Below are 26,259 nucleotides of genomic sequence, written 5' to 3'. Positions count from 1 at the left end.
TGCTATGTTCGTCCCGGAGATGCCGAGTTGAGGACACACAAGACGTTGGAGCCAAGGGGCAGAGTGTCGACTTTAACCAAGCATCAAGCCAACGCTTCTGGTATAAATACAACAAGCTCAAAGAAGCAGTTGCTCATGGATACGGACAAGCACGGGGTATCTCACGCGCTCGCCAGGCTCGAGCGGCTGATAGGATAATCATAAGATAGGCTATGCTATGCTGCGCTACGTCTCGGGACCGCCGCTCAAAACCCGCGGCGAAATGCAACAAACCCTCACCAGCCGTTGCGCGGCAAAGTCTAAAACAAAAGCAACAAAACAATCATGGTATCCAGACAACCACTCCACCCTAGCACGACCAATATGATACACACAATGGTACACGAGTCCATGCCGTATGCTTTTACGTGGGGCACTTGACGCCGCCAATCGTGTGCTCCTTGTAGCAGATGACCGCCGTCTAAACCTGTGTCGTATAGTATATTGTGTGTGTTTGTGTGTGCATGTACAAGAAGTGCGCCTTGGTGCTGTGGAGTCATCGCTCAAGTACCCTTTGCAGTACTGCTCAGTAGCTCTCCTTCGCTCTTCCGCCTCTTGACTTCTTGCTTGTCTCCCTGCTTCGGCCTTTCTCCCGTGAACCAACCATGTAGTCAGAACTCTTCGTCCCGTTCCTCCCTCTTCTTGTCTTTCTCTGACCTGCCTCTCATACTGCCTATGGAGTAGTCTCCGCGACGCTCCTTCTCAAGTAGATCAAGCATACCCTTATCTTTCTCCTTTTCCATATTTTTGTTCTTGTCGCCTTTGTGGCTGTCACGATCTTTGTCCTTGTCCTTCTTCTTCTTCCGTTGAAATGGTAACACGCCACGCAAACCACGCTCTTTTCGCTCCTTCTCCTTCAATTCTTTAGGCGCTTGTGTGGAGAAGGCTGGCAGAGCGGTGGTGTACTCCTCTTCGTGCATGAAACCGTTTTCAGACGTCTCTATTGGATTGCCTTCGGTGTTGAGGCGGACGGTGCGAGTTTGCGAATCGGGTGACATGAGTTCAGGACGGGAGGTATTGATGGGTGCAGCGGGGTTGCTGCGTTGAAACGAGCCAGTAGAGTTGGAAGGGTTGGTGTGTGTTTGAGGATAGGATGGTGCAGGAGCCATATGTAGACCATCGCTGGAGCCCGGTGGTGTTTCCTCGCCAGCTGATGCTGATGCACTTGCCGAGGCCGATGCGGATTGTGAAGTGGTCATGGACTCGTTTCCTGATGGCGCGTGCCCGCCGCGAATGGCGAAAGGGTTAATGTACGAAATCTGTTGAGAGTTATTGCTCTTGAGCGAGCTTTGAGATGCCGATATGCTCGGTCTCTGTTGATGCCTTGTTTTGGTCGGTGGCTTCATGGTTATTGGCGTGGTCGCGGCTGATGACGACGAGTAGTCGTCCCCGTTTGCAGCGCCTGGCGACGTCGGTACATCATCCAATTCTTCTTCCTTGATTGCTCCTCGGCTCCTGGTCATTGCCCCCCGTCCAGAATCAAGATTCACGCCTTGTAGTTGTTCGATTAGCTCCTCCCATTTAACGCTCAGCGATGAAGAAGGGCGCTCAGCGGGTTCCGCGCGGTTCAGACAGTCTTTCGTGCGCTCGCTAAGTGATACACAGATGTTGTGAAAGCGAAGTAGATCACCATCGCCTGCTTGAATCTCGTGTGCCGTCTTGGTAGTGTTCTCGAGCCAAAGATTGATCAGCATTGCAAAGTTGCGCGAATGATCTATCAGATATGGGAGGGATGGGAAACCCTCCTTGAACGTGGGAGGAAGGCGATGCAGAATGGCAATGGGCGTACTGTACGAAGGCGGAATTGGTGGTGCTGGCGAGTTTGCTGTCGATATCGAGCAGATGTCGTCAAGGTGTTTTTTGAATTCCAGACGGTGAGAAGTAAGGAAAGCGTTCATCGGTTCCATCCATGCTTCTTTTGTGCCAAAGGAAGACATATTGGCCAGTCCTTGTAGAGACTTTGCAATGAGCGTGAAGGTCCTTCGCGCTTTTGTCTTGGGGTGATCTGCGAAACGTTAATACGTGGTGGCATAGAGGAACGACATTGACAGACCTTTTAGCAAGCCAAACAGCTTCGGGTTCAGCACGGCGGGAACGAAGAAGCGAAGAAACAAGAAACCAGATACACTGCTGTACTTGACCGTGCGAAGAAAGTCGCCGTAGCGATCCTCAGCACAAGCTTTGATGTGCCTGAAAATCACCCTCAGCTCTTGCGGGCACCTTGACACGGAGTTGTAAATCGCTCGCCAGACCTCTTCCGTGCAGTTGATGAGGCGCCTCCAATTGCGGTCCAGCTCGTGCTGAGACGAGACTTTGTTCGGATCGACTTCGCAATCCGGATCCTTGTCGTTGATCTCCCGAAGCTTGTCGCAGAGTGTCTCTTCAAGGTACTCCTTGCCCAGCCTCTTCATGTGAAGGTCCAATGACTTGGTCAGGAGAGTGTTGCCGCGGAACAGCAGATTCGCTTCCAGCTTGGCGTTGACACCCATGTCTCGGACAAACAGCTCTCGGTCGCTTGCAGAGCCAAAGGTGCCAAGAGACGACTCGTTCGACTCACTTGATCCAAGTCTCTTGCTGAAACGGAGCCTGCTGGCGGGTGAGTCCTTTAGCGTTCCATCGATTTCTTCCTCGACAAGTGCGCACAACCAATCTGCAGCTGCGCCTGAAACCTGGAAGATGTTCAATAGATATTCAGACAGCTTTCTGAGCTCATTGGGCACCATGTGGGCGATCTGCAGCGTCAGGCTGTTCGAGAAGCGGTGCAGTAGCTCGGACAATGGGTAGTAATCGCGGGCCATCAGAATCGCACACTCTTCGCTGCTGACTCGGACGAGCACTTCGCCAACACTGTTGCCATACATATTTACCAGCGGCCACCACTTCTCCAGCTCCTGGTTTGGACCGAGGTCGTCAAGGTAGATGTCGGTCTTGCCTAGCGTCTGATCAAACGAGATGCCAGCGTAACCACCTTCCGACGCGTATGCATCGGAACCGGTTGGATTCTCGTACGAGCTCTTCTCATTGCGGTTGTAGCTTGGCGGTCGTTTTTTCAGCAACAGTGAGGCCGTGTGCAGGGCTGGTAGATCCAAGAACTCGAACTCTTCTCTCCAAAACGGAGTGTTGCCTTCGTTCTTGACGGAAGTGCGGGCGCGTGTTTCTCCATCCAGCAGTACTTCGATGAGGTATCCTCCTGGGTTGGTGGTAGCCGAGGAAGGCGGTCGTATGGGCGTTGCACCCTCGCCGGGAGCCACCTTTGGGCTGACAGGGGGCACGACACGGGCTTCGATGACCTTGACGAACAGGGACTTCTCCATGCGGAACATGTCTTGGGTCTCGAACGATGGCGACAAGGTGCCCTCGTCGTTGAGGGAGTCCGACTTGGGGCCATACAGCTGCGGAACGGTGAAAGCACGCAGCAAGACTATCCATACCTCGTACAAGACTCGCGACTCGAGTGACAGGAAGATGGGGCGTAGCAGGGGTATCGAGGAAGAGGATGCAGTGTACTGCGGGTATACGGCGATGCAAAAGTCGTTGTCCAGGACGGAGGGATCCAGGCGCTGCACGGCGCAGCGGGAGAGCTGCGAGAGCTGGACGGTGGACACAAGGGTGACGTCCGTGTCCGAGTAGAGCTTGAGCTCGCCGTTCTCGCGCAGCGTGCACGAGACGCGTCTCCACCTGCGAGAGCCGTGGCTCTGGAGGCGGTAAGCCTGCGGTCTCCCAGCGGCCGACTTGGGTGTGCCTGTGTTGCTGTAGGTGACGCTCGTGTCCCAATAGATCATCTTGCCGACCTTGATGATGGGCGCTTCCTTCTTGGGCGACTCCTTGAGCAGGGAGACTTCAGAATGGCGCCTGCTGTCTGCCAGCCTGCGCTCCATGACGACGGGGGTCTGCGGTTTGGCCATTCTGTTCTGGATGCCCTTGGGGCGCATGGGCTGCCAGCACAGCAGGGCAGCAAACCACGAGTCGAACTCGTCCTGCGTCGGCGGGCGCAGGTGGACCTCGAGCTTGGCGTTGTGGACGGTGACGTGCAGGTAGGCGGTGAAGGCCTCGCCGTCGTAGGCGCTCCTGACGTGGCAGCCGCGCAGGTCGGGGACCAGGGTGCGGGGGTGGGCGTGGGCGTGGGCGTGGGCGTTGTCCGTCTTGGGCTCGTAGAGCAGGCTGCCGGCCTCTTCGTTGATGAAGCAGTAGGACAGGGCCCAGGCGTTGGCCTCGCCGCGGCGGAAGGCCAGCAGGCCCTGCATCTTGCCGCATGTCGTGCGCATGAGCGTCTTCAGCTTGCGCACGTCGGACGCGGGCACCGGCGAGACCCACGACTCGGGCTGCGTGTGGTTCGACGACGGGGCATAGTGCTGCGGCTGCTGCGACGAGGGCGGCGGGGGCGGGGGCGGTGGAGGCAGTGGGGGCACGACTTGTTGCTGGCGGCGATTGCTGCTGGTGCCGGTGCCGGTGCTGGTGCTGGTGCGGGTGCTGGTGCTGGCGACGGCGTGCAAAGGCGCCGGGATGGTCGTGATGTGCCCAATGCTCGAGACCAGCCCTCCTTCGAGGCTCTGGAAGGCTGCGTTCGCGGCGCTGCTGGTGCCGGTGCTGGTGCTGGGGCTGCTGTTGCCGTGGACGGAGGCGATGCGGTGACGGGAACCCGTCAGGTACAGGTCCGAGGGCGAACGGTCGCACGTGCTCCTTTCCTCGAGGGTGCGGGTGCGTGGGCGGCTGCTCTCCTTGCTGCGCGTGTAGGTATCGCTGCTGTTGGCGCGCATGGGCGCAGCGACGGGGACGGGGACGGGCACCGCAGGCACCGCAGGCACCGCAGGCACCGCAGGCACCACAACGGGCGCCGCAACGGACACAGCAGCAGCAGCAGCAGCAGCAGCAGCACCACCACCACCACCACCACCACCACCAGCTTGTTGGGCAGGCGGGTCGGGCGTCACGGCGCGTATCGTGGTGCTGCTGGTCGAGCTGTGCGTGGTGCTCACCGTCGTCGTGAACTGGTAGTCGGCGTTGTCGGCCGTCGTCTGGCTCCTATTGCGCCGTCCATTGCTGTGTCGTGGGTCCATAGTTGCCCTTATAAGGCCGGCGGCGATGGACGCTCATTGACGTCGGGCAGGCGAGGGGCGTGGCAGGGACGGGCACAAGCACAAGCAAAGACAGAGGCAGACACACGCACGCACGCGCTGAGTCTCTGTCGCAGTCGTGAAAACGGGTGCGACAACGTTCCAGCTTCGAGGCGCATCCCAGCCAGCGTGCGGGACAATAGCGCCAGTGGCCGGCAACAGCGCTGAGGCTGCCCGCCGCTCGCCGCCCGCCACGTGACACGACATGATGGTAAGCTTTCTCTCCATGTACTGTCTTTGTACTGTCTTTGTACTGTCTTCTCCTGCACCTTCCCTCAACCACACACGTCCCCTGCCTGCCGTGCGCATTTACCGCGATCCTCACCACGCACGATAGACTGATAGCACGATAGCACGAGAGCAGACGCCGCCTACCTCTGCAAGGAGACTAGTGCGGACGAGGTCATCAACGCCTGCCAGTGCTGCCAGTGCAGTGACAACCACCTGCAACAGCCCCTCGTCGCTGTATACTGTGTAGAATCGCTGGCCTGGCGCTCTGCACATGTGGTTGATTCCTGGTGCGAGCACGGAGAGCGGCTTGGTCCCATCTTCTCGGAGACATACGAGACAGCTCGTCTACCTGCAGCTCTAGCGCCTACCGTGTCCGTGCGCGCAACGACCGGAGTCGCGCAACGACCGAATCATCACAACTACACCATACTTTGACGCGTTGTAACTTAACAACTATAGCAGCTATTAACAAAGCGCTTGCAGCAATTAATGTGCTAAAACTAGGTAAAAAACTTGTGTATTAGCATTTTGCTACCAGGTTCAGCGTTAACTGCGTAACTCTAGCTTAGAGACACAAGCACGTTTAGGACTTCTGGGAGACTAAGGACATTAACTAGCAACATTTAATACTATAATAGGAGATAGAGCTTATAAAGTATATAGAGTCACTTAGTACTTATTACTTACTACCTACTAGAGAGATAATCTAGAATTTCGCATTACTAGTAGCTTAAAATCTAGTTAGTAAGAGCTAGGTTACCTGCTTTATTAATAAGTACTCTATCTATCTTATCTTATATTACTCTACTAGGATAGATTAACTATATTATAACGCTAATTCCTACAATAAATATACGCTCTACTTTAACCTACTACAGCACAAAATCTCTAAATACTCTATTAAGGGTTACTACACATATAATATAGATAAGAAGGGCTTTATAATTAGTATTATAGGTAGAATAAAACATATGTTTAGCAAGCGTATGTAGATAAAGGGAGAGATTAAAGCATCTATCTAGGATGGTAACTAAGCTTAGTAGACGCTTATAGCGTGTGTGTGTAGTAATAGGATAGTACTACTACTAGGCATTATCTATAAGTTAGCTAACGCTAGTATTAAATTAGACTAGGTAGCTAAAATTAAGCTAGAAAAACACTCTATAATAGTTATAATATCTTCCTTAGAGTGGACAAATAGGGATATAGGCCTTACCTAGCTTAAGTAGGTGTTTAATTACTACACTAAGGAGAAAGCATAAAGAAAGTAGAGGCTTTTAATACTAGATAGCTACAGATCCTATATAATAATAGACTTTATTAAGTACTGTAATAACTATAAGATCCTCCTAGCTGTCCTTTCCCCTTACTTAACCTAAACGCTCTAGCTACTTAATATAGTGCTGTTTAAGCCTCTATTAACAGTATACTTAAAAGTAGTTATAACATACATCTATAAGGCTTAAAATAACACACCTATTACTAGAGTAGACTTCTTCTACCTATTCTAGCCAGCGTAGATGTGTAGCTTTACTAAAAAGCTAATACTTAAGTCCTTTAAGGCAATAGGTATCTATCTACTTAATCCTAACATTATCCTCTACTACTTTGTTAAAACACTAGAGAGCTTAGATTTAGATAGGTCCTTATTGTCTATTTATAGTAATAAGGATTAGCTTAAAATAGAGATGTTGTTATAGTGTGTAGTTAAAAACTAGAGTAAGAGTAATGTTAAAAAGATAAGACAATTAATCTACTATATCTTAGTTAAAACCTTACTCCTTTAGTATAAGATAGATAGCCTTAAAAAGACTCTAAAGACGTAAAAGAAGTATAAAAAGAAGAGTAAAACCTTAGACTTGTAGCAACAGCAGGAGTACTATAGTAGTGCAGTGTTCTAGTTACCTAGAAAGGTTAACAAAGCACGCTTCTGTAAGCAAGTCAGACAACGTAAGAAGAAGGAGGAGAGGCTTAGAAAAGCTACTAGTAAGGAAGTAGCAGCTGCTAAGAAGCTGGTTAAGGAGAAGAAGAAGGAGGAGAGGTGTGTAGTATAAGAGGCAGCTAAGGTAGTACGTAAGAAGGAGAAGGCTAATACAGCAAATTAGAAGGCTAAACAGGAGGCTAAAAAGCAGTATTAATAATAAGAGCTTAATGCTATAAAAGCTATATAATTACCTTAAAAGAGTAAAAGAAAAGCTTTATAAGTAACTTAGCTAAAAAAGCGTTAAAAATATAGTTCTAGGGATAATGTTAGTGGTTATAGTCCCCTATTGCTGTCTCTAGCTTCCCTACTTAAAATCACATCACGTAGCTGCAACGTTAAGTTACTAGCCAAATTTAAATAGTATATCTTTTTTGCAAGTAATTAATTAGTACTACACTACAAAATTATAAAATAATAGCTGTTGTGGGTGGCTCTATAGCCTTATCTAATTTTGAGCGTTGAGGTGGTTTTCGGTCGTTGCGCGACTCTGGTTGTTGCGCGCACGGACACGGTAGCTAAAACACAAATGCTCCCCGGCTCCCTGCCCCCAGCCCCCAGCCAGCACCAAGATGCCTGTACCTGGCGGTAAGACAGTACACCAAACGCAAACACCGCGGACGCACTGCTAGGTAGAAGATGGCACGAGTAGAGCTTGGCACGAGTAGAGCTTGGCACGAGTGGAGCACGGCACGAGCTGAGCTTGGCACGAGCAGAGCTTGGTACGAGTAGGAAATGCTAAGCCGTGTTACCACGACTACACCTCTGTTTACCCATCTGAACTTGGATAGTGCCCAAGACCTTCAAGACATTCGTGTCAGAACAAGACTGGAGAGTTCCATGGATCATGGTACCCTGCTCGCCTGCATTTCTACCTACTCGATGGCTCGAATGCCCTGGCTAGTGCCCTGTACTCTCTCGACCCATGATCCATGTGCATCTGCACCATCAATTTCGCTGTCCGCTGTCCGTTGTCCGCTGTACGCTACCGTAAATGAGATGGAAGGAACAAACAAGTAAACTGCTTCCTGTATAAACACCCACGATCAACCCGCTACCGTAAATGAAATGGAAAGAACGAACACGTAAACCGCTTCCTGCATCAAAACCCACTATCCAAAAAAAAGAAAAAGAATTGAAGGAAAAAACTTGTGCAATCGGCACTGGAATCAATGATGAAAAACTAGACGTGACTTCATCGAAACGGGCGCTCGCCCTCGATGCTCACAGGGCTGAGGGGCTGCGAGTGCGGCGGGGTTTCGCCCGAAGTGCCCGTCTTGCGGATAGCCTGGCGCATCGTCTCGACCTGGAGTGGCAGCTCCTCGCTCAGCGGAGCGTTGTGCGCTACGTGTGAGGTCGAGGGGCTGCTGGGCGAACGGGTGCGCTCGTGCTCGACGCCCTTCTCCGAGGGAGCGCCGCTTGTGGGTGGGGAAGTCGTGCGGCCCTGTGACGACAGTGGAGATCGTACAGGCGAGGGCGAGCGGTTGGCAGACGTCGAGTTTAAGCTCATGAACTGTATACCGTCGGTTGGCCCAAAGGATTCCCTGTCGTTCTCCACGTGCTCTGCCTGGACCACGTCGGCAAAGGAGATGAAGCTCAGGCGCTTGACGTCGTCCGTGTCGAGCGATCCGTAGTTGGGCGTGGGGTCGGTGCTCTCGGCGTGCGCAGACGTCACCAAGTCGTCGGGCGCTAGCGAGGGCGAGTAGACCGAGTCGGCCATGCTGGCGGAGACGGTGGCAGCAGCGGCCTGGTGTGCCGAGTGCGTCACGATCTCGACCTTTTCCGGGTTGAGGTGGTCGTCGGTGATGGCGAGAGCAGAGGCGTCAAGGGCAGGCGGGATCATGTCCTCGGTCTTGACGTGGTTGGGGATGGCGGGCGAGAGCTCGGGCTCCTGCACGTTGCGCTCGAAGATCTGCGACGAGGCGGGCGAGTGCAGGCCCGGCGACGGGGAGCGGTGGATGCGGCGCGTGGGCGAGGCGCCTATGCCAATGGGGGCCACGCGCGGGCTGCCGCGGGGCGACGCGCGACGGTCAAAGGGCGCAGCGGTCAGAGAGGGAGAGGGGAGGAGCGGCGGCGCAGACGTTGGCGCAGACGTAGGCGCAGACGTAGACGCAGGCGCGGGCGGGGGCGCCGGCCATGTCGTGCTGGGCGAGAGGGTGCGTGTGGGCGCGACCTCTTCTGCCTTTGCAAAGGCGTCCTGCTCGGCCTGCCCAATGCCTTCGTGCTGGCCACCGCCGCCCAGCCCCAGCAGCTTCTTCCCCTTGGCCAGGATGCCGGTGCCGTCGGTTGTGCTCATGTCGTCGGCCAGCCTGGCCAGGGGCACGCCTGGGGCATGCGGGGCGGGCTGCTGCGGGGACATTGTGCGGCCGTGGGTGGGAAATGCGGGTGGGCGATGCTGGTGGGAGAGGCCGGTGGGCGATGCTGGTGGGAGAGGCCGGTGGGCGAGGCCGGTGGGAAGAGGCGAGTGGGAAATGCGAGTGTGAGGGTATGGATCTGGGGTGGAAAGCGGTGCTGGTGCTGGTGCTGGAACACGGAGCAGCAGGTCGAGTCGGCGCCTCTCTTCTAGGCAGTCGTGTCAGGCAGTGCGGCGGTCGAGACAAGGCAGTCGAGACAAGAGACAGCAGACAAGAGCCAGCAGGCAAGAGACAACAGGCAAGAGACGGCAGATGGCAGACGGCAGACGGCAGACGGCAGACGGCAGACGGCAGACGGCAGACGGCAGACGGTAAAATGGCAGGCAGACGGTAAAATGGCAGGCAGACAGCAGAAGGAGACAAGGCGGTGGGGCAGAGCAACGGCGGAGCTGCGAGTGCTGTTGTGCGCCGCCATCCATGCCGTCACCGCGGTCGCATTCATCTCACAGGCCGATGCGCTTCCAAGGATGTTGCCCAAGTGGGTTCGACCGTCGACGTTTGGACCCTGGAAACTGGAAACTGGACGCGCGCACTTGACATGGCAACGCTCCCACACCACCCCGCCGGCTTCAGACACCAGCAGGCAGACGCAGACGGGCCTTCACACGTCCATTCCACATCCTGCATCCCGCATCCCGCATCGCCCACCACGCATTGCCTAAGCTCGCGCCAACACAGAGGCTGCAACAAAAGCGTTGCCTGCAAGCTGCCCCACTCGATTATTTCAACTTGCGTCCACGTGCCGTCCAACACCAATGACGTCGCCTCTCGTCCCTCTCGTCCCTCTCGTCCCTCTCTGTCGATCGCTCAAAACCCACGCACACTGCACCAACCTTCCTCTTTTCGGGTAGTCGCATGACGCGTTCCGCAAAAGCCGCTTGCATTCCTCTACTTGTAGTCTTGTACAGCCAGCTGCTGTCCATCAGCGGCTGCCGTTATGAGCCATGTTTCAAGTACCGGTCGATAAACACCCGCCGCTTATCACGTTTACGTGCCGCAGCAACCACCTGCCAAGGGAAAACGGTGGACTAAAAAAGCCTCCCGTTTGTTCAACGCCATCTTGCTGGACTACGTCGACATGCTTGACTACAAACCTGAACACTGCGCACCCGAGACGTTGCTCGTCAGCGCTTGCCCTTTCCCAACCTCCAAAGACACAACAGGAGCCTTCCCCTCAGCAGGCTGACCTTGCTGATGTGAGCAAAGGCGAGGGCCAACACAGGCGAAATACCTTGTGCTCTTCTTTTGTCCCCTCATGTGCGTACAGTACTCGATCAAGTCTGCTTGAACCACCTCCGATACACACACGGCGATTGCATGTTTGTATTCGGTATCGGCAACAAGGCGTCTCGCCTATTTCAGCCTTGTACAAAACTGCCGCCCTGTGAAAGCACGGAGCAGACTACAACGGATGTAGATACCTTTCAAGACGAGCGCTTCGCCGCTTCAACGAAACATACGATAGAACAAGAAGCTAAAGTATTCCTCGACGACTTCTATACCGTGGATGCCGCCGGGGGCGGTACATGGTACTGTCTTTACATCTCATATACACCTATGAGACCTCCAAAGCTACAAACAACAACCCCTCAACTCACCCATGATTCCTGTCGTCCTCATTCCCATTCCCACTCTCGTGCGCACACACTCACCAACACCATCCACAACACCGCCTAATAACAACACCGCGTCCAGCGATGAACGAAATCAAGCCACGAATCAAAGCAATCAAACTTGCCGTCGCGACGACTACACGAGGGTACGGAACAGTAGCCGCAGTTGAACGGATCACGCTCACGGCGCACTTCCTCGTCCGTCTCGGCAATCTGCGCGTGCCAGTCTGCGTTCGCGTTGGGAGACATTTGCATTGGCGCTGCGCACAAGGTCAACATGATAGATTCCTCCAACACAACAAGAGGCCCCGTGTGGCCTGTGGCGTGTGGCGTGTGGCATGTAGCGTCAGGAGGCTTGAGGCCGGAGGGGAGGGGCATACATTGCTGTGCGGGGTACGAGGTATCTTGCCTGACGGGTGCGTATTGCGTCGCCATGTTTTTGCGTTGAGTTGGTGGAGCACGGATCTGATTGGTGACCAGGCTTGCAGGAGCGTGGATGTCGTTGATGGCGTCGGCTCTTGGCTCAGACAGCCAAGATGATCAAGATGTTGCAATCGTTTTGAAGTGGTCCAAAGGTGGGTGGGGGGGTGTTGAAATGTATAAAGAGAAGCATGTGCAGCTTTCAAAGGCTCGTATCCGATGCATAAAAGCTCCGAGAGTGTGACATGATTGAGGCGTCCAGCCCTGCCGAGTGAGAATTCATGTAAGCAGAATGGTAAAGTGGGGCTCTCGTGCTTTCTGATCCTTCGCCTCGGCGATGCTGTATATTTGGGATCGCTAGAGTTACATGAGGCTTAGTCGCGCGCAACGAAAGCTGACCCAACCATCAGAACGACTCATAGCACCTTTACCAAACCGTCTTTCCATTACATCTCCCTCAGTCGCACCGGCGTGCTACCATGTCTCCCTCTTTCTCATCGCCTTCGAGGCTTACTTCTAGAAGTTGAATGCGTTTGCGTACGCCTTCTTCTCCTTCTCCTTCCTACTCTGCACCCTCTTCTTCACAATATCGAGTTCCTTGACAATCGCTGCGTCCCCTGGCGCATATTTGATGGCCTCGGTCAGATCTGTCAGCGCGTCTTCTTCGCTCTTCTTGCCGGCCTTTGCTTGCGCCCTTCTGAAGTATGCCTTCGCAAGGTCCTTCTCTGTGATACCCTCAATGTCTAGCGCTTTGGTCGCACTGTCAGCGGCCTCGGTGTACTGGCTGGTCTTGTTCTGAAGGAGGGCGAGGTTGAGGTAAACGGTGATCTTCAAGGCCTGGAGGTTTTTCCAGAGCTCAGGAGGGTCGTTGTCTGCTGGCGCAGGGTACTCGTGTAAGTAGCGGAGCGACTTCTGGTACTTCTTGATGCCCAGGTTGAGGTCCTGCCTCTTGAACGCCGTATTGCCCATGTCCTTCAGCTCGGTTGCGATCTTCAGGATCTGTGCGCCTTCCCACTCTTCCTCGCTCGACTTCTGGTCCTCCGGGAAGTCCTCGTATGGATCGCCGGTAACGTCAGGTGTCTTCTCGACTGCCTTGGTGTAATCATCGCCTGTGAGCTCACCGCAGTCTAAGCGGTGTCAGCTTTCAAACCTGCTAAGTAATGTGTGTCATTCTCTTACCGATAATGGTAGCGTCCTGCCATGGCTTGTCGCCGCTCTGTGTCTTCAAGTTCTCAATTTGTCGAACAATGCTCTTGCCGTTGATGACCTCGCCGTACACAACGTGCTTCTTGTCCAGATGTGGTGTAGGAACGGTGGTGACGAAGAATTGAGAGCCGTTGGTGCCTGATGTCTATTGGCAACAGTCGCACACTCCTTGATTGCCCAACTCACCTGGTCCAGCGTTTGCCATGCTCAGCAAGAACGGCTTGTCGTGGATCTTCTCAAAGTTCTCGTCTTCGAACTTTTCGCCGTAGATGCTCTCACCTCCGGTGCCATTGCCTTCCGTAAAATCTCCGCCTTGGATCATGAAGCCCTTGATAACGCGGTGGAAGCTCGAGCCCTTGTAGTGGAGAGGCTTGCCGGCCTTGCCGACACCCTTCTCGCCGGTGCATAGTGCGCGAAAGTTTTCAGCTGTCTTGGGGACGATGTCATTGTACTATGTGGGTATCAGCAGACTGTTATGCGGTCGAGGCTGGTGGTAAACGGACGAGTTCAAAGGCGATCCGACCAGTCTTCACACCACCAATGGCGATGTCGAAGAAGCAACGAGTGCGCTCTATGTATCGTCAGCAACTGCGCGTCTGCCTATCCATGAGAGCGAGCTTACTGTCAGCCATGGTTACTCAATTTACCCTGTCAAGATAGTGCGAAGTTTCCGTATTTCAGTGTGAGGTAGTGAGTGCAATAGTGAGTCGGTGCAGTGTTAAGCAAGACTTGAGGAATGGAACGGGGGAGAAGAAGGGCTCCGGTGAAGCCGCCAGAAGTTTCTCGACGTTGTTCACTCTGCCCCACCAAGCTACCTTGCAGCAGGTACGACTCTCCAGCACGATCTAACGAAGGCGGTGAGCGACATGTTCCAGTAGTATGCCAGGGGCTTTTGCAGAGTGAAAGCAAGCATTGTCGATTTCGGGATTGGTCGTCTAGACAACAGAGCCAATGAACAAGCTATGTGAGGGGCAATGTGGGGCGTGGTCCTGCGCACCGTGCGCATATCGCCTGTCACCAGGATGGCACTGTCGTCATGTGCAGTCATCAGAGAGGAAGAACCACTTCTACTATTCTGCGTACGCCTACCCATGACAACAAACAATAATGGGGGTAATCCGAATGCCATTGCAAACTAGTGATTGATGCATGTACGGGCCGAACAGGAGTGCCGTGTTTAGAGAAACAGATAAACGTCGCTCACCAGCTCTTGCCGCGGCCCATCGAGAACGGTAAAGCGGAGGAGACCACCTCGTTCTGGTCGTAGTGGTATGCAAAACCTCCTTGGAGCGTTCTCCGGAGGGCATTCATCCTGATCAACTTCCACCACTTGTCGATCCTAACCTCAAGGTTGCGGTTGATGCGAACCTTCATTCTGCCAGCTCCGTACGCCCGGCCACTCTCTTGATCTATGGCCGTCGAGTATCCTGGTCCGCGTGATGGCTTCTCGACTGAGTTGCGAATATCCGTGAATGAAGAGTGCAGTGTCTTGCGATCCTTTTTCGAGATTCTTCGGGTAGACACCTTGGCAAGCTCACCAAGAGTGTGCAGCAGCTTGGGTTGGTTGCGATAGACTTGGTAACGCTTCACCAGCTTCTCACCACCTTTCTGGTACTCCGGATGATCCTCGTCTTCGGCCTCTCCCTCAATATCCTCGTCATCTTCTTGTGCCGTGTACGATTTTTCATACAGCAATGCAATGTTCTCTCCCGCAGCGATTTGCACACCAGCATCAGAACTCTCGAGCTGATCTACAAAGGCTTCGATTGCTGTTTCTGTCACTTCCTCTAGGTCCTCGATGTCGGTTGCGAGCAAGCCCCAGTTCTCGAGAGCAGCTACGACAACGTTGCCGTTGTCCTGGGCATCGATGGATGCACCATCGGACTCGATTATCTCGAGGAACAACGTCATGATGTCTGTGATATCGTCTTCTCCAGCTCCACCGAAGAAAGCTGCCAGACCAAGGCAGTGAATCGCGTTGATCTGAACCTCCACAAATTCGGATTGGATCGCTCGCTTGAGCTCGACGGCAACGTCCTCATAGATGTCGCCAGTGTCGAGTGTCACAATGGTTGCAGCAAGTGCTATCGGATATTAGCGTCACCATAAAGAGGGTGCAGTTCTTGTCGTACCCTTAAGCGCCTTTACAGCTTCGCGGTCCGTTGTCTCTTGTCTGATGCTTCGCAGTATCGATTGCAGCAGCTCCCTGACGTGGGGCTCAATCTCTTCGTTGGCATAGCGCGCCATAAGGATATGCGCGTAGGCATTCAGACTTTCGGTGCGGCCCTCAGTGCTGCTGCGCTTTAGGTTCGTGATCTGCTCGATGCGCACGTTGAGCTCAGCCTTCCACTGCTCTTCGGATATTTGTACATCTTCGCCGTTGAGGATCTCGTCGATGGAGTTGGTACTGTGAGCGACAATGTTAGGGCGACACTCACGTTACGGGTATGATGTCACACTGCGGAACGCGGTGTGGAGAAACAACAAAACAGTTGTGGAACTTTTCAGAACTCACCTCCATGCAGTGCCATCGCTGAGGTAGCCGTCATCATCGTCGTCGGAGGGAGCGCGGCTGACGTTGCGACTAGCAGTTCGTGAGGGAGCTGCTGAAGAGGCGCCAGAGGCAATCTTGGTGCGCGCTTTGCGCGACATGGTCTTGTGGCTCTCGAGAGCCTGTTTGCGTAGGTCGCGCATGATGAATGACTATGTTCAGGTACCGAAGCGGTCCTTGAGGGATTCTGCAATCTAGAAGCTTGCGAGCCACACCTTGTGCACGTTGGCAAGTGGCGGTTGGCGGTTGGGCGGTTCGAATGCGGGGGTCCGCAGGCAAGGTATGTGCGACTATTGTAACGGGAGATCAGTCGAGTATTGATATATGTGAGGATTATGCGACATGAGTCACAGCCGGTGGCAAGGCAATGATTTTTGATGGGGAACAAATAGAGAAGTAACGATGAGGCCGCAGTGTATGGAAGAGGGCTCTTCCTGTCGTTGCGCTGCCTGATTCAAATGAATGTGACGCTAGCGAATGCTTAACCCGTCACACGTCATAGCCTTTCGACGACAAAATTTCCGCATGTGATTTGTTTGCGAGCCTTGCGCTACCCTGGATCACGGGCTCCACGGCTATGACTGGACTCAAGACCTTCGCACAGCACAGCAGTAACAAAACTGTCACGGGATGTCTGTCACAAGATACTGCTGAACCCTGGTTGGCCGGTCACGCGGTGCAAGTAGAATCGGGATCTCGGGTGAGTTCACGTAGGTGATTTGAGCAAGAACCCATGCAAGCTTGCTTCTTCTTCAATCTTGCTGTTCCTGGGAGTGACGCTGTACGTTGGTAACGGCTGAAAGTCGCCTCCAATAATGGGGTCGTTGCAGGGCAGGCGGCAGGGCAAGCGGATCTAGTCTCGGCTTTGTATCGAATCTTATTTCCGACGAAAGACAGGCTAAACTCTTTATATGCGGTAGTTTGAATATTCGAGCAAACGACATCCAGTTGAGCATATGGTTCCAACACTCTGAACAACATTTGCTGGAGCAGGCCTTCCTTTAGGCACCTGCGAGTGCGCGTGTATTGCGCATGGTGTCTCTGGTATCGGCCGGCAAACGACGATGGATGCCATGTAAAGCTTAGCTTGACGCACAAAAGTGAAGACTGACGTGGCAAGACCTTTCCGTCTAAGCATATATTGGCGACAACCATCTGCCATGCAGCTTCTTATGAAAATTGTCAGAAGTCTTCTAACAAGCCTACAGCTATTGCATGTTAGAATAGTCTGAAAGTTGCATGAATGAAAATTCTGGTGTTCCCACATTCTTAGAGTAGCGTAGGAAACCAACCGCCCAGCAAACAGAAAGCTCGCTGGTTCGTTGTCTTCTTGATTATACTTGATTTGATATCGTGGAAAAATTCGATTGCATTCAGCATGCAACGAGAAGATTGTGCAAAAAAGCTTCATGGTTGAGAAGCGAACAAAATGTTCCGCATTGGAACCCATTCCGGAACTACTTATACTCAATACAGAACGGTACCGCCATGATCCATATCATGGTCTGCTAGAGGTCAGAAAAACTTGCGATCATAGATCATCTTCCAAAAACTTGTAGGCAAATCGGAAATCTGCCTTCCTCCGGTTCATCCTAAAGCATGTCAGCAAAAGCACAAACGCGTGGAGAACGCTATCCCAGACTTACCAAGTGCTCTCGTAGTCGAAGAACCTATACGTCCCTTGTTCGTAATCTTCTGTGATTGCCTTTGGCTCTTCATGGCGCTGGAACCATGTCTGATACTGCTTGTGAAACCTCCAACTCTGCGACTTCAGCGCCTTGGCTGCAAGATACTGCTGGTATGTGTTCTGGCGGTAGTAAAAGGCGTAGAAAAGTGCATCTGTCTCAATGCGAGAATAGAGGCGAGGGTCGTCAAATATCGCCAGCGGTTCCTGTGGGTAGTGTGAGGGCGTGAAAGGATACGGATTTTGAGGGCGGTAATGGCGCGGTGCCTCAGTATCTGCGGAGTCTGGTGCGGTCGCCATCGACGCTACGAGCATGCGCTCGTTAGGAGGTTTCGTCGCAGACGCACTGATATCGTTTTTGGTAGCCTCGAATGAGTCGAGCAGATCCTGCAAGCTTGATGGTAGATGGTACACAGATTCCTCTTCCTCATCGTCGGCATGTGATTCACCATTGGTGAGAGGCGGTGTTGTTGTTGTTTGCGACTCTTCTTCCTCAGCCGGCTCTGGTGCTGATGTCTTGTTCCTGCTTGCCGCTTTGGTGTCTTCAGTCGACGCTGGACGTGACAGATCTTGCTTCTCTGCGGCTGGTGTGGCCGGCGTGCTTGGTGTGGCCGCTGGTGACTTGGACGGCTGTGATTGTGCTGGCGCCTCGGCAGGCGGTTGTACGCGTGCTGCCGGTTGCACACTCGATATTGCTGGCGAGGCAGTAGCACTCGAGCGTCCAGGGGCTAGCCCCGAGACCAACCCTGGTGGTGGCGGTAGAGGGGCGATTCCTACACCATTCTTGTCGCTCGCTGCCGCGGCTGCGGCTGCCGATGCGTATTTTAGCGGTTCGCCTGGCGTCCGTGTTGGTATCGGTGCTGGCTTCATAGAGCTTGTTGCTGTATTTGACGCGCCTGGTAACGGTGTATGTAATGTCGCCAGTACAGGTAGAGGCGACTTCAGCTGTGTCGAGGACCGTCGTCCGCCTGCTGCTTCGCTGGATTTTGCCTTCGTCACCGCCGGTCGAGATTCTGCTTCTGGTTCTTCCGTAATTGATTGTGTGTCTTGTGAAGAGACGCGATCTGCCTCGTTGCCCATGCCATAGATGGCTTCCTCTTCGTCAAGGTTGAAGTCATCGTATATTGTGTCGTCTTCCATGAAATCAGGGCTCTGGTTCTCTTCGACGTAGTACTTGATGCTGTCTTCAATCTCCTTGACCTGTTCTGTGTCGACGTTGCTGTTCTCCAGCGCTCGTTGCAGCAAGTCCAGCTTGCCCTGATGCCATTTGTGTCGTTCCGATGCGTCCTCAAGTTCCGCTATGCGCTCCGCCTTTGAGTTGTCCGACTTCTTGCCCTTCTTCATGCTTGCATGCATTATCTCTACGTCAGCCTCAATCTTCTCCACTTGCTGTTCCAGCTCTTCGTTCATATGCTGCAGGAACTCGACCATCTCCATTCGTTCTCGGTCTTTTGGATCGATTTTGGATGCTAGCGACAGCCCTTCTTTCGAGTAAGCTTTTGTCTTCATTTCCTTCTCGACGGCCTTGAACCGCTCCATTTGCTGTGCAGTGTTAGCATGAAACCGTCTTCCACGATTGGCAGCCGCCTACTGTCTCAATCAGCTTCCTGTGTTCTAGCAGCGGCTTCTTGTCCTTGATTTCGCTCATAGCGGCCCATGTCTTGATCTGGTCGCGCGACCGTTGCAACTTCTTGATCTCCTTCTTCAGCTGGTCCTCCAGCTTCTCTTTCTGCGAAGGGTTTGACGTCTGTATAATTTTGTCGTATATGCTCTCGAAGGTCGCAACGCCTTCCGCGACCTTCTTGAAACATTTGTCAATCTCCTGTTGGAGCTTGCGAGCTGCCATTGTGTTTGCGTAGCCTCGCGCGAGGGCCTGCGTGTGACGGGGTGCGCTGTGTGTGATTCGTGCGGAGACTGTGAGATGGTAACGTCGGAGGCGATCGCGGGGGCGTTTGAGCAGTCGCAATGGCTAGGGAGTGTTTGTCCAGATGTCGGCGTTGGCGAGCGTGAAGGTCGAATGCGTCCACAAGTGAGGTAGCGCGCCAAGGATTCTTTGCTAAGCAGGCATAGCGCCCCCCCCCCCCGGCACCGCGTCCACGCGTTTGGTCAGATCCAACGTCGTCGGAGCAAGCATACCGAAGGTGTTCAAACTCGTGCCTTTCTTATGTGTGATTCTGTCTCTTTCTAATAAACACATCCTCAAGTTCTGGTCTTTTCTTCCTTCGCGTCTTGGACAACAAAAAGCTACCCCACCATCATGAGGAGTACGTCTACTGCAAGCCAATCAGGACCTAGCCATTGATTTTGCACAGCTGTGCTACAGAGAGTCAAATCAGCATCCGTCACTGTCGATGGCCAACTCATTTCATCAATTGGGAAAGGCATATTGGTGTTGGCCGCCGTATCGAAAGATGATACAGAAAAGGACGTAGAATCCATGGCTTCCAAAATCTTAAAGACCAAGCTATGGGACGATAACTCAACAGACCCTGTCGGGCGTTGGAAGCTCAACGTGAAAGAGATCGACGGAGAAATTCTATGTGGTACGCACAGATTGTGAGATCGGGTCCCACTCAACTAAGGTAGCACAGTCTCTCAATTCACATTGCTTGCTACTACGAAAAAGGGCAATAAGCCAGACTTCCATCAGTCTGCGAGTGGAGACAAGGCCAGGACTTTGTATCAGCATTTCTTCAACCAGGTGCAGGACCAGTTCGGCCATGACAAGGTCAAGAATGGCGTCTTTGCTGCGATGATGGATGTTGCACTTATCAATGATGGGCCGGTAAGTGATTTTTAAGACAAAATTCCTTGCGTGTGACCAAACACTGACATCTGGGCCAGGTGACCATACAAATCGATACGACCCCACCGAAGGCAATTAGCGACAATGCTCAAGCTAACGTAGCTGTCAATACGAAACATTAGTCAACAACGTGACGCTGCTGGGCGTTGTGCCGTTCGAAAGCTTTTCTAGGTATCATTTACGGACTTTGACACAATCGAGCTCGCCTGGTGACTACAGTGATCAGTCAAGAAGATGGACCTTTTCTATACCTGCATCACGCTGCGACGCACCACGTTAGTGACGATGAATAACAACACGGTCGGGGGAGCCCAAAGCTCAACGTGTATATTGTCGGAGTGACCTTGAGCATTATTCGATGGTTTGTGTGGCCGTCGCGATTAGTTTAGTAAAGAAATGGAATCCTGTTCACAGGATCATTTCAAATCCTCGCTGATCATTCGGATCAATCGCCGACTACTGCTTGTTGCTTCGGCGAAGTGGAGACCACCCGACTGCCGTTTATGCGTGGCTCGCGTGCGTAACAAGCATGTGTAGCATCCGACTGCTCTAGACTTTATCGCCAGAGACTAGAAGTGCATGTTAAAAGTCACGGAGCTGGGAAAGTTGGCGCGCCCCGGTGTGGCTGAGGTAAACTTTGATGGGGCTTATTGCCTTTTCTAACACATATGATTCGCTAGTCGCACGTTGAAAATGGTTGCTTTCGAATGACGGCTGGCTCGCCGACCTGCGGCAACATCGGCATCTGTGGTTCGGAATGCAAACCGTCCGCGTAGACTCCACTTGGAGCGACGAACGCTCAAAGAGGAACCGCAGTCTGTTTCCGGGGCTGCAATCCCACGGCAGGAGTTGTGAGGCGACCGCAGGATCGACCCTGCATATCGACTGTGAAAATGCGGCTTAGCGCGTGTCAAGGCTAGATGAATGTCTCGAGAGCTTTTCGGTCTTCGCTGTAGCAACAATCTCAAAATTATATCGCGCATAGTGTCTCGTGGCCTATACGGCCTTCTCGTTTGAAAAACCATTCCACTCCAGCTTCAGTTGTGCCTACGAGTGTGACACGATGATGTTTGCCTCTTTCGCCACGTGGGCGCTCGGTGCAGGTGTTCGAAGGTCCTTTGGAGACCGCCAACTAACCACTGATTGCTGGGTCTTTGGTATTGTTACTGCCTGGTTAGCGAGAGAACAATTGAAAAGTCTCCTCCAAAAGAGCTGGGACGCATCTGGCGTAACGGCGGGGTCTTCTTTGGTGGTCCTTGCTCTCCTCATAGTCCCAGTCGCTATCCGGGGATTAAGATCACGATGCAAATCTGGCAACGACACGGACTTGAACAAGCTGCCCGAGGATGTTACAAAATGGACTTTGGAATATCCCAAGGCCAGAATATTTCCATGCGAAACGAAACATGCACGGATGTTCCCCAAGCGTCACGCATTTGAGTACTCGTATCTTCAATGTGGATTTCCGGTCATTCCTGGTGGTGTGAATGCCGACGGACGCGATGTTGCGACCGGGACAGACCAAGAGCTAGGAAGTTGGTGGTTACGTGTAAGGGCAGCTGATTACCTCACCAGAGGCAACAGGAAACTTGGGTTCTATGGAAAATTACAGACCTTCATGAGGGACCAGAACATCGAGGATGCCGACTGGTCATACGCCTATTTGGTAACCGCCCCGCGCTTTTTCGGATACTCCTTCAATCCTGTATCATTCTGGTACATCTATAACCGAGAACAGCAACTCAAAAAGATGATTCTCGAAGTCAACAACACGTTCGGAGAGCGCCGCATCTATCTGCTGAACGGCACGAGCACATCCAACCCTCCTCGGACGCCAGGATCTACACATGAGGAAGACGATGGGCAAGAAGTACCTATCGGCTCGAAAACGCGGTTCACCGATCTCTGGGTAAAAGACTTCCACGTCTCGCCGTTCAATTCCCGCAAAGGCTCGTATGCGCTCAGGGCCCAGAACCCATTTCCCTACGCAGGCTACGACACTCCTATGATCGACAATACCATTACATTGAAGTCCTCGAAAGACCATGCAAAGGTCGTAGCGCGCTTGAATTGTGTCGGAAACCCGCTCGATCCCGAAGAGCTTGGCTTGTTGGGTGCATCTTGGTTCATAATGTCTTGGTGGGGGGTAGGCCTAGTGACTTTTCCACGAATCCTGAAGGAAGCTTTCAACCTGTTCTACAAACGAGGTCTACATGTGTGGTTCCGGCCAGAGGTACTCACACCCAGCCTGGGTCGACTACCAACTTCATCAGAGATGTAAGCCCGAAAACTAGAAATCTTGATTTGTGAGTCACTAAGCTTTGCAGAACCCTTCATGGAATATTTTACAATTACCTCAGTGGGCTCGTCAACGCAGCTCAGGACGACTTCCGTATCATATTCCACACTACAATTCCTGACTCACCAAAACAAACGATCGATATTACTCGCTCCGCTAGAGGACAGGCAGTCAAGGAGTTCGAGATCCGCGTTCTGACCCCTGAATTCTACTCGCGTTTCGTCCACTACGCTTCCACACTGGAGGCATTTGATCATGAATGCATTTTCACAGACGACAAGAACCGGACATGCTGGGTATCTCGCCCAGAGCTGCTTACGCAACTACTCGGCCAGTCCATATCAGAGTCATCAAGGAGCTTTGTCCACCACAGCCGCGACCTTCTGAATAGCTTGAATTGGTCATTGCTCAAGAAGCTACGTTGTGCCCCGGCCGAACCTGCATACAATGCGACTCCGAAACACCCCGACTTTCGTCTTGAAGATATCCGCGGTATAGGGTTTTCGGAAATGGACCTCTTTGTTAGAAGTCAGCGTGAGCAAAAGTATGCTGGCGAATACCGGAGGATACTCGTTAAGCTGTTCTTAGCTCAGCGATTTTGCTTGGGCTTTCCCCAAGTTATCAGCTTGGCTGACTCCATCTTGAGGGCACTGCTCTGCTATCATGCTGCAAGGCAAGTGTCGTGCTCGAGTGGATCTGCCCCGCATGCCTTGCTCGAGGGGGAACGGTGGCCGCTGTCGAGAGGTATTTCGGCAGCGATTGCGAGCCACTCGTATGGGCTGCTAAAGGGCTATCGTTGATGTAATCTAATACACGTAATAGGGCAAAGGCAACGCTGTCAAAAAGAAATTCAATTGATGTGAGGATGACGAGGTTAACAGACGGGTGAGAACTGATTTCTCAACGCACAGAAGTTGAGATGTCAAATTGATAGCTGTGCAGCAATTGCTCGTCAGGATATACGGTTACTGAGGCTGTACGTACTTCACAAACCTCGCCACTCCAAGACTGGTCTGTGGCCGTTTTCTTCAATCTCAAATCCCATATGCGTTCATCATGATGCATCTGTCGAAACGTTCTGGCCATCCATTCTGATTGCGACAGCCGAGGTTATGCGGGGATGTCTTTTCCGGCCTAGTGCACCCGAGCGCGAAATCTGGGGTTGAAATGCACATTCACATGTCATACAGTTCGTCCAAGAGCGCACACGTTTCGACATGTGAAGCCGTACGCAGGTCGCGTGCCACGAACACTGTCAGCTTTGTATGAGTATCAGCGAGGTGAGAAGTCGCAAGTGAGCAAACTGCAGTGCTTTGCCCAAGCTGAAACCCAGTCCAAGCAATTGGCACGTAACGTCATCCTTGTCAAAGCTCTTGTCCGATGGTCCCCTCACCCACCGGATCTGCACCAGTCACACATTCAGTCGCGTGGTTTCCCCTTGGGCCGAGGGAATTACCTGCAGCACTCCAGCGTTAGCAGCTCGTGCAGGCCGCTGATTCACCATGCCAGCTTCCTCGGGCTCAGCGGTCGGCCCAATGGTACCTTCAGCCGGACTCTCCCGAGTTCTCTGACTGGAATGCGTGAACGTGCTAACTTGGCTCTGGGGTAGCTGGCGCGATCCGCGGTTCTACTTAAGGGACTTGGCTGCCCGGTTGTTGAAACGCTTAAACTCGCGGAAGTGTCATCATTATCTCTCACCGATTCGAAAGGCTTTCAAATTACCTTCCACTGCTTCCCTTTGCCCAAAGCGAGGCATAAAACTCACCTACTTCTTGACACCCTAAACTGCTATCGATACCCATCAAATATCGCTGTCATGTCTCACGCTGACGCCGAGGAAGCGCAGTATCAGAAAGAAGTTGAGGAGGTCAAGCAGTGGTGGACTGACTCCAGATGGAGGTATACAAAGAGACCGTTCACCGCCGAGCAGATCGTTGCAAAGCGCGGAACTCTAAGGATCCAGTATCCAGGAAACACCCTGTCAAAGAAGTTGTGGAAGACTGTCGAGGATCGCTTCAAGGTATGTTGAGATTGTGTCGACCACACATCTGTCGACTAACTATCTGCAGAACAAAGATGTCAGCTATACATATGGGTGTCTTGATCCGGTGATGGTTACACAGATGGCGAAGTACCTGGACACAGTGTACGTTTCCGGGTGGCAGTGTTCTTCGACAGCATCATCGACCGACGAGCCTGGACCCGACCTGGCAGATTACCCTTATGTAAGTCTTGCACGCATTTTCTATCGCCCAAGACTAATATGATTGTAGACGACCGTCCCTAACAAAGTCGGACACTTATTCATGGCACAAGTGTTCCACGATCGCAAGCAGCGAGAAGAGCGTGTCACTACACCAAAAGCCGACCGTGCGAAGCTCGCCAACGTCGACTACCTCCGACCTATCATCGCTGACGCGGATACTGGGCATGGTGGACTGACGGCTATCATGAAGCTTACGAAGTTGTTTGTTGAAAAAGGTGCTGCCGGCATTCATATCGAGGATCAGGCGCCAGGAACAAAGAAGTGTGGACACATGGCAGGAAAGGTTTTGGTACCGATCAGCGAGCACATCAACCGCCTGGTCGCTATTCGCGCGCAAGCCGATATCATGGGTAGCGACCTTCTCGCTGTTGCTCGTACCGACTCAGAAGCTGCTACGCTCATTACATCAACTATCGATCCCCGCGATCATCACTACATCTTGGGTGTAACGAACCCAGCCCTCCAGCCTCTTAGCGAACTCATGTATGCTGCGGAGCAAGCTGGAAAGAGCGGCGATGAGTTACAGGCGATTGAGGATGCATGGACCAAGGAAGCCCACTTGAAGCTTTTCCACGAGGCTGTGGCAGACACGATTAATGCTGGGGTTCACGTCAACAAGCGAGAGCTCATTGCTCAGTTCAACGAGCAGACCCAAGGGAAAAGCAACCCCGAGGCACGTGCTATCGCCAAGGGACTGACAGGTGTCGATATTTTCTTCAATTGGGAGGCTGCACGGACACGTGAGGGTTACTACAGATACCAGGGCGGATGTCAAACCGCAATTAACCGCGCGATCGCCTACGCGCCATACTGCGATCTTATCTGGATGGAGTCAAAACTACCTGACTTTGCTCAAGCGAAGGAGTTTGCTGATGGCGTTCACGCTGTCTGGCCGGAGCAGAAGTGCGTTCTTCCCACAACTTGTGTTTCGTTTTCTACTGACCATCGCATAGACTCGCATACAACCTTTCGCCTTCTTTCAACTGGAAGAGTGCGATGCCTCGCGACGAGCAAGAGACTTACATCAAGCGTCTCGCAGCTCTTGGCTACTGTTGGCAATTTATCACGCTTGCTGGTCTGCACCAGACCGCTCTCATGGCCGACACCTTCTCTAAAGCGTACGCCAAGCAGGGTATGCGCGCTTACGGCGAGATCATCCAGGAGCCGGAGGCGGAGAACAAGGTGGATGTTCTCACCCATCAGAAATGGAGTGGTGCCAACTATGTCGACAACATGCTGAAGATGGTGTCCGGCGGTGTCAGCTCGACCGCGGCGATGGGCAAAGGTGTCACAGAAGACCAGTTCAAGTAGGTGTGTCGAGGAATGTAATTATTGTAGCATGAACATCAATGGCGTCCCAACCAACTCGTGCACAATCTGTACTCTCATGTAAACCATGCATTATGGCAGCAACGTGTGCCCACAGCGTTGTGTGTTCAGACGACGATCATTGTGTGCTCGATTGTATCTAAGGGTAGCCCCACTTGCAGTCCCTCACTCCACAAAGTGTCTTCCGTCTTTCCTCCTGCGGCATCAACCTACCCATCTCTAACTCGTGGACATGTGCCCACGAATTTAGCCTGGCACTTAGGCAACCGCTTCAAGACAACCCTGTCCCGTTCGGCCCCATGTCAT

At 52.9% G+C, this 26,259-nt stretch overlaps 8 protein-coding genes across 9 annotated transcripts, besides 16 other annotated features; 3 read left to right on the top strand and 5 right to left on the bottom strand.

The window, feature by feature from the left end:
• Window positions 1-650: 650 nt before the first annotated feature.
• Window positions 651-5,096, bottom strand: EKO05_0010315 (GTPase activating factor; the record flags this gene model as incomplete). The annotated part of the gene is made up of 2 exons (XM_038943095.1): window positions 651-2,044; window positions 2,093-5,096. 2 exons carry the CDS (start codon window positions 5,094-5,096, stop codon window positions 651-653), a joined length of 4,398 nt encoding a protein of 1,465 aa, XP_038794358.1.
• Window positions 761-839: a tandem repeat.
• Window positions 1,189-1,224: a tandem repeat.
• Window positions 4,149-4,174: a tandem repeat.
• Window positions 4,391-4,446: a tandem repeat.
• Window positions 4,472-4,519: a tandem repeat.
• Window positions 4,613-4,647: a tandem repeat.
• Window positions 4,822-4,863: a tandem repeat.
• Window positions 4,886-4,912: a tandem repeat.
• Window positions 4,913-4,941: a tandem repeat.
• A 48-nt stretch (window positions 5,097-5,144) lies between the features above and the next one.
• Window positions 5,145-5,197: a tandem repeat.
• Window positions 5,198-5,748: 551 nt separating this feature from the next.
• Window positions 5,749-7,882: a mobile genetic element.
• A 678-nt stretch (window positions 7,883-8,560) lies between these two features.
• Window positions 8,561-9,724, bottom strand: EKO05_0010314 (uncharacterized protein; the record flags this gene model as incomplete). The annotated part of the gene is made up of 1 exon (XM_038947123.1): window positions 8,561-9,724. One exon carries the CDS (start codon window positions 9,722-9,724, stop codon window positions 8,561-8,563), a length of 1,164 nt encoding a protein of 387 aa, XP_038794359.1.
• Window positions 9,438-9,500: a tandem repeat.
• A 234-nt stretch (window positions 9,725-9,958) lies between the features above and the next one.
• Window positions 9,959-10,022: a tandem repeat.
• Window positions 10,023-10,091: a tandem repeat.
• Window positions 10,092-10,538: 447 nt separating this feature from the next.
• Window positions 10,539-10,576: a tandem repeat.
• A 1,125-nt stretch (window positions 10,577-11,701) lies between these two features.
• Window positions 11,702-11,739: a tandem repeat.
• Window positions 11,740-12,328: 589 nt separating this feature from the next.
• On the bottom strand, window positions 12,329-13,650 carry EKO05_0010313 (Peptidylprolyl isomerase; the record flags this gene model as incomplete). The annotated part of the gene is made up of 5 exons (XM_038943094.1): window positions 12,329-12,939; window positions 12,992-13,156; window positions 13,205-13,469; window positions 13,522-13,589; window positions 13,641-13,650. The coding sequence occupies 5 exons, from the start codon at window positions 13,648-13,650 to the stop codon at window positions 12,329-12,331; spliced, it is 1,119 nt and encodes a 372-aa protein (XP_038794361.1).
• A 568-nt stretch (window positions 13,651-14,218) lies between these two features.
• On the bottom strand, window positions 14,219-15,712 carry EKO05_0010312 (uncharacterized protein; the record flags this gene model as incomplete). The annotated part of the gene is made up of 3 exons (XM_038943093.1): window positions 14,219-15,102; window positions 15,151-15,425; window positions 15,534-15,712. The coding sequence occupies 3 exons, from the start codon at window positions 15,710-15,712 to the stop codon at window positions 14,219-14,221; spliced, it is 1,338 nt and encodes a 445-aa protein (XP_038794362.1).
• A 1,388-nt stretch (window positions 15,713-17,100) lies between these two features.
• On the bottom strand, window positions 17,101-19,099 carry EKO05_0010311 (general negative regulator of transcription subunit 5; the record flags this gene model as incomplete). Its single annotated transcript, XM_038943153.1, has 3 exons — window positions 17,101-17,161; window positions 17,216-18,795; window positions 18,845-19,099. 3 exons carry the CDS (start codon window positions 19,097-19,099, stop codon window positions 17,101-17,103), a joined length of 1,896 nt encoding a protein of 631 aa, XP_038794363.1.
• A 411-nt stretch (window positions 19,100-19,510) lies between these two features.
• EKO05_0010310 (D-tyrosyl-tRNA(Tyr) deacylase) lies at window positions 19,511-20,181 on the top strand (the record flags this gene model as incomplete). The annotated part of the gene is made up of 4 exons (XM_038943103.1): window positions 19,511-19,517; window positions 19,566-19,796; window positions 19,845-20,038; window positions 20,098-20,181. 4 exons carry the CDS (start codon window positions 19,511-19,513, stop codon window positions 20,179-20,181), a joined length of 516 nt encoding a protein of 171 aa, XP_038794364.1.
• Window positions 20,182-21,473: 1,292 nt separating this feature from the next.
• On the top strand, window positions 21,474-23,158 carry EKO05_0010309 (uncharacterized protein; the record flags this gene model as incomplete). Of its 2 annotated transcripts, XM_059637726.1 has the most annotated exons (3): window positions 21,474-21,725; window positions 21,798-22,336; window positions 22,387-23,158. In XM_059637726.1, 3 exons carry the CDS (start codon window positions 21,474-21,476, stop codon window positions 23,156-23,158), a joined length of 1,563 nt encoding a protein of 520 aa, XP_059493709.1. The 2 variants fall into 2 exon arrangements, with proteins under 2 accessions (XP_059493709.1, XP_038794365.2); XM_038943151.2 differs by having other exon boundaries at window positions 21,474-22,336.
• A 1,016-nt stretch (window positions 23,159-24,174) lies between these two features.
• EKO05_0010308 (Isocitrate lyase) lies at window positions 24,175-25,935 on the top strand (the record flags this gene model as incomplete). The annotated part of the gene is made up of 4 exons (XM_038943147.1): window positions 24,175-24,378; window positions 24,428-24,583; window positions 24,632-25,527; window positions 25,578-25,935. The coding sequence occupies 4 exons, from the start codon at window positions 24,175-24,177 to the stop codon at window positions 25,933-25,935; spliced, it is 1,614 nt and encodes a 537-aa protein (XP_038794366.1).
• Between the last annotated feature and the right edge of the window lie 324 nt (window positions 25,936-26,259).

The sequence above is a fragment of the Ascochyta rabiei genome, chromosome 19 (genome assembly GCF_004011695.2).
Source record: "Ascochyta rabiei chromosome 19, complete sequence".
NCBI lineage: Eukaryota > Fungi > Ascomycota > Dothideomycetes > Pleosporales > Didymellaceae > Ascochyta > Ascochyta rabiei.
This window is presented reverse-complemented; position numbering and strand designations above follow the sequence as displayed.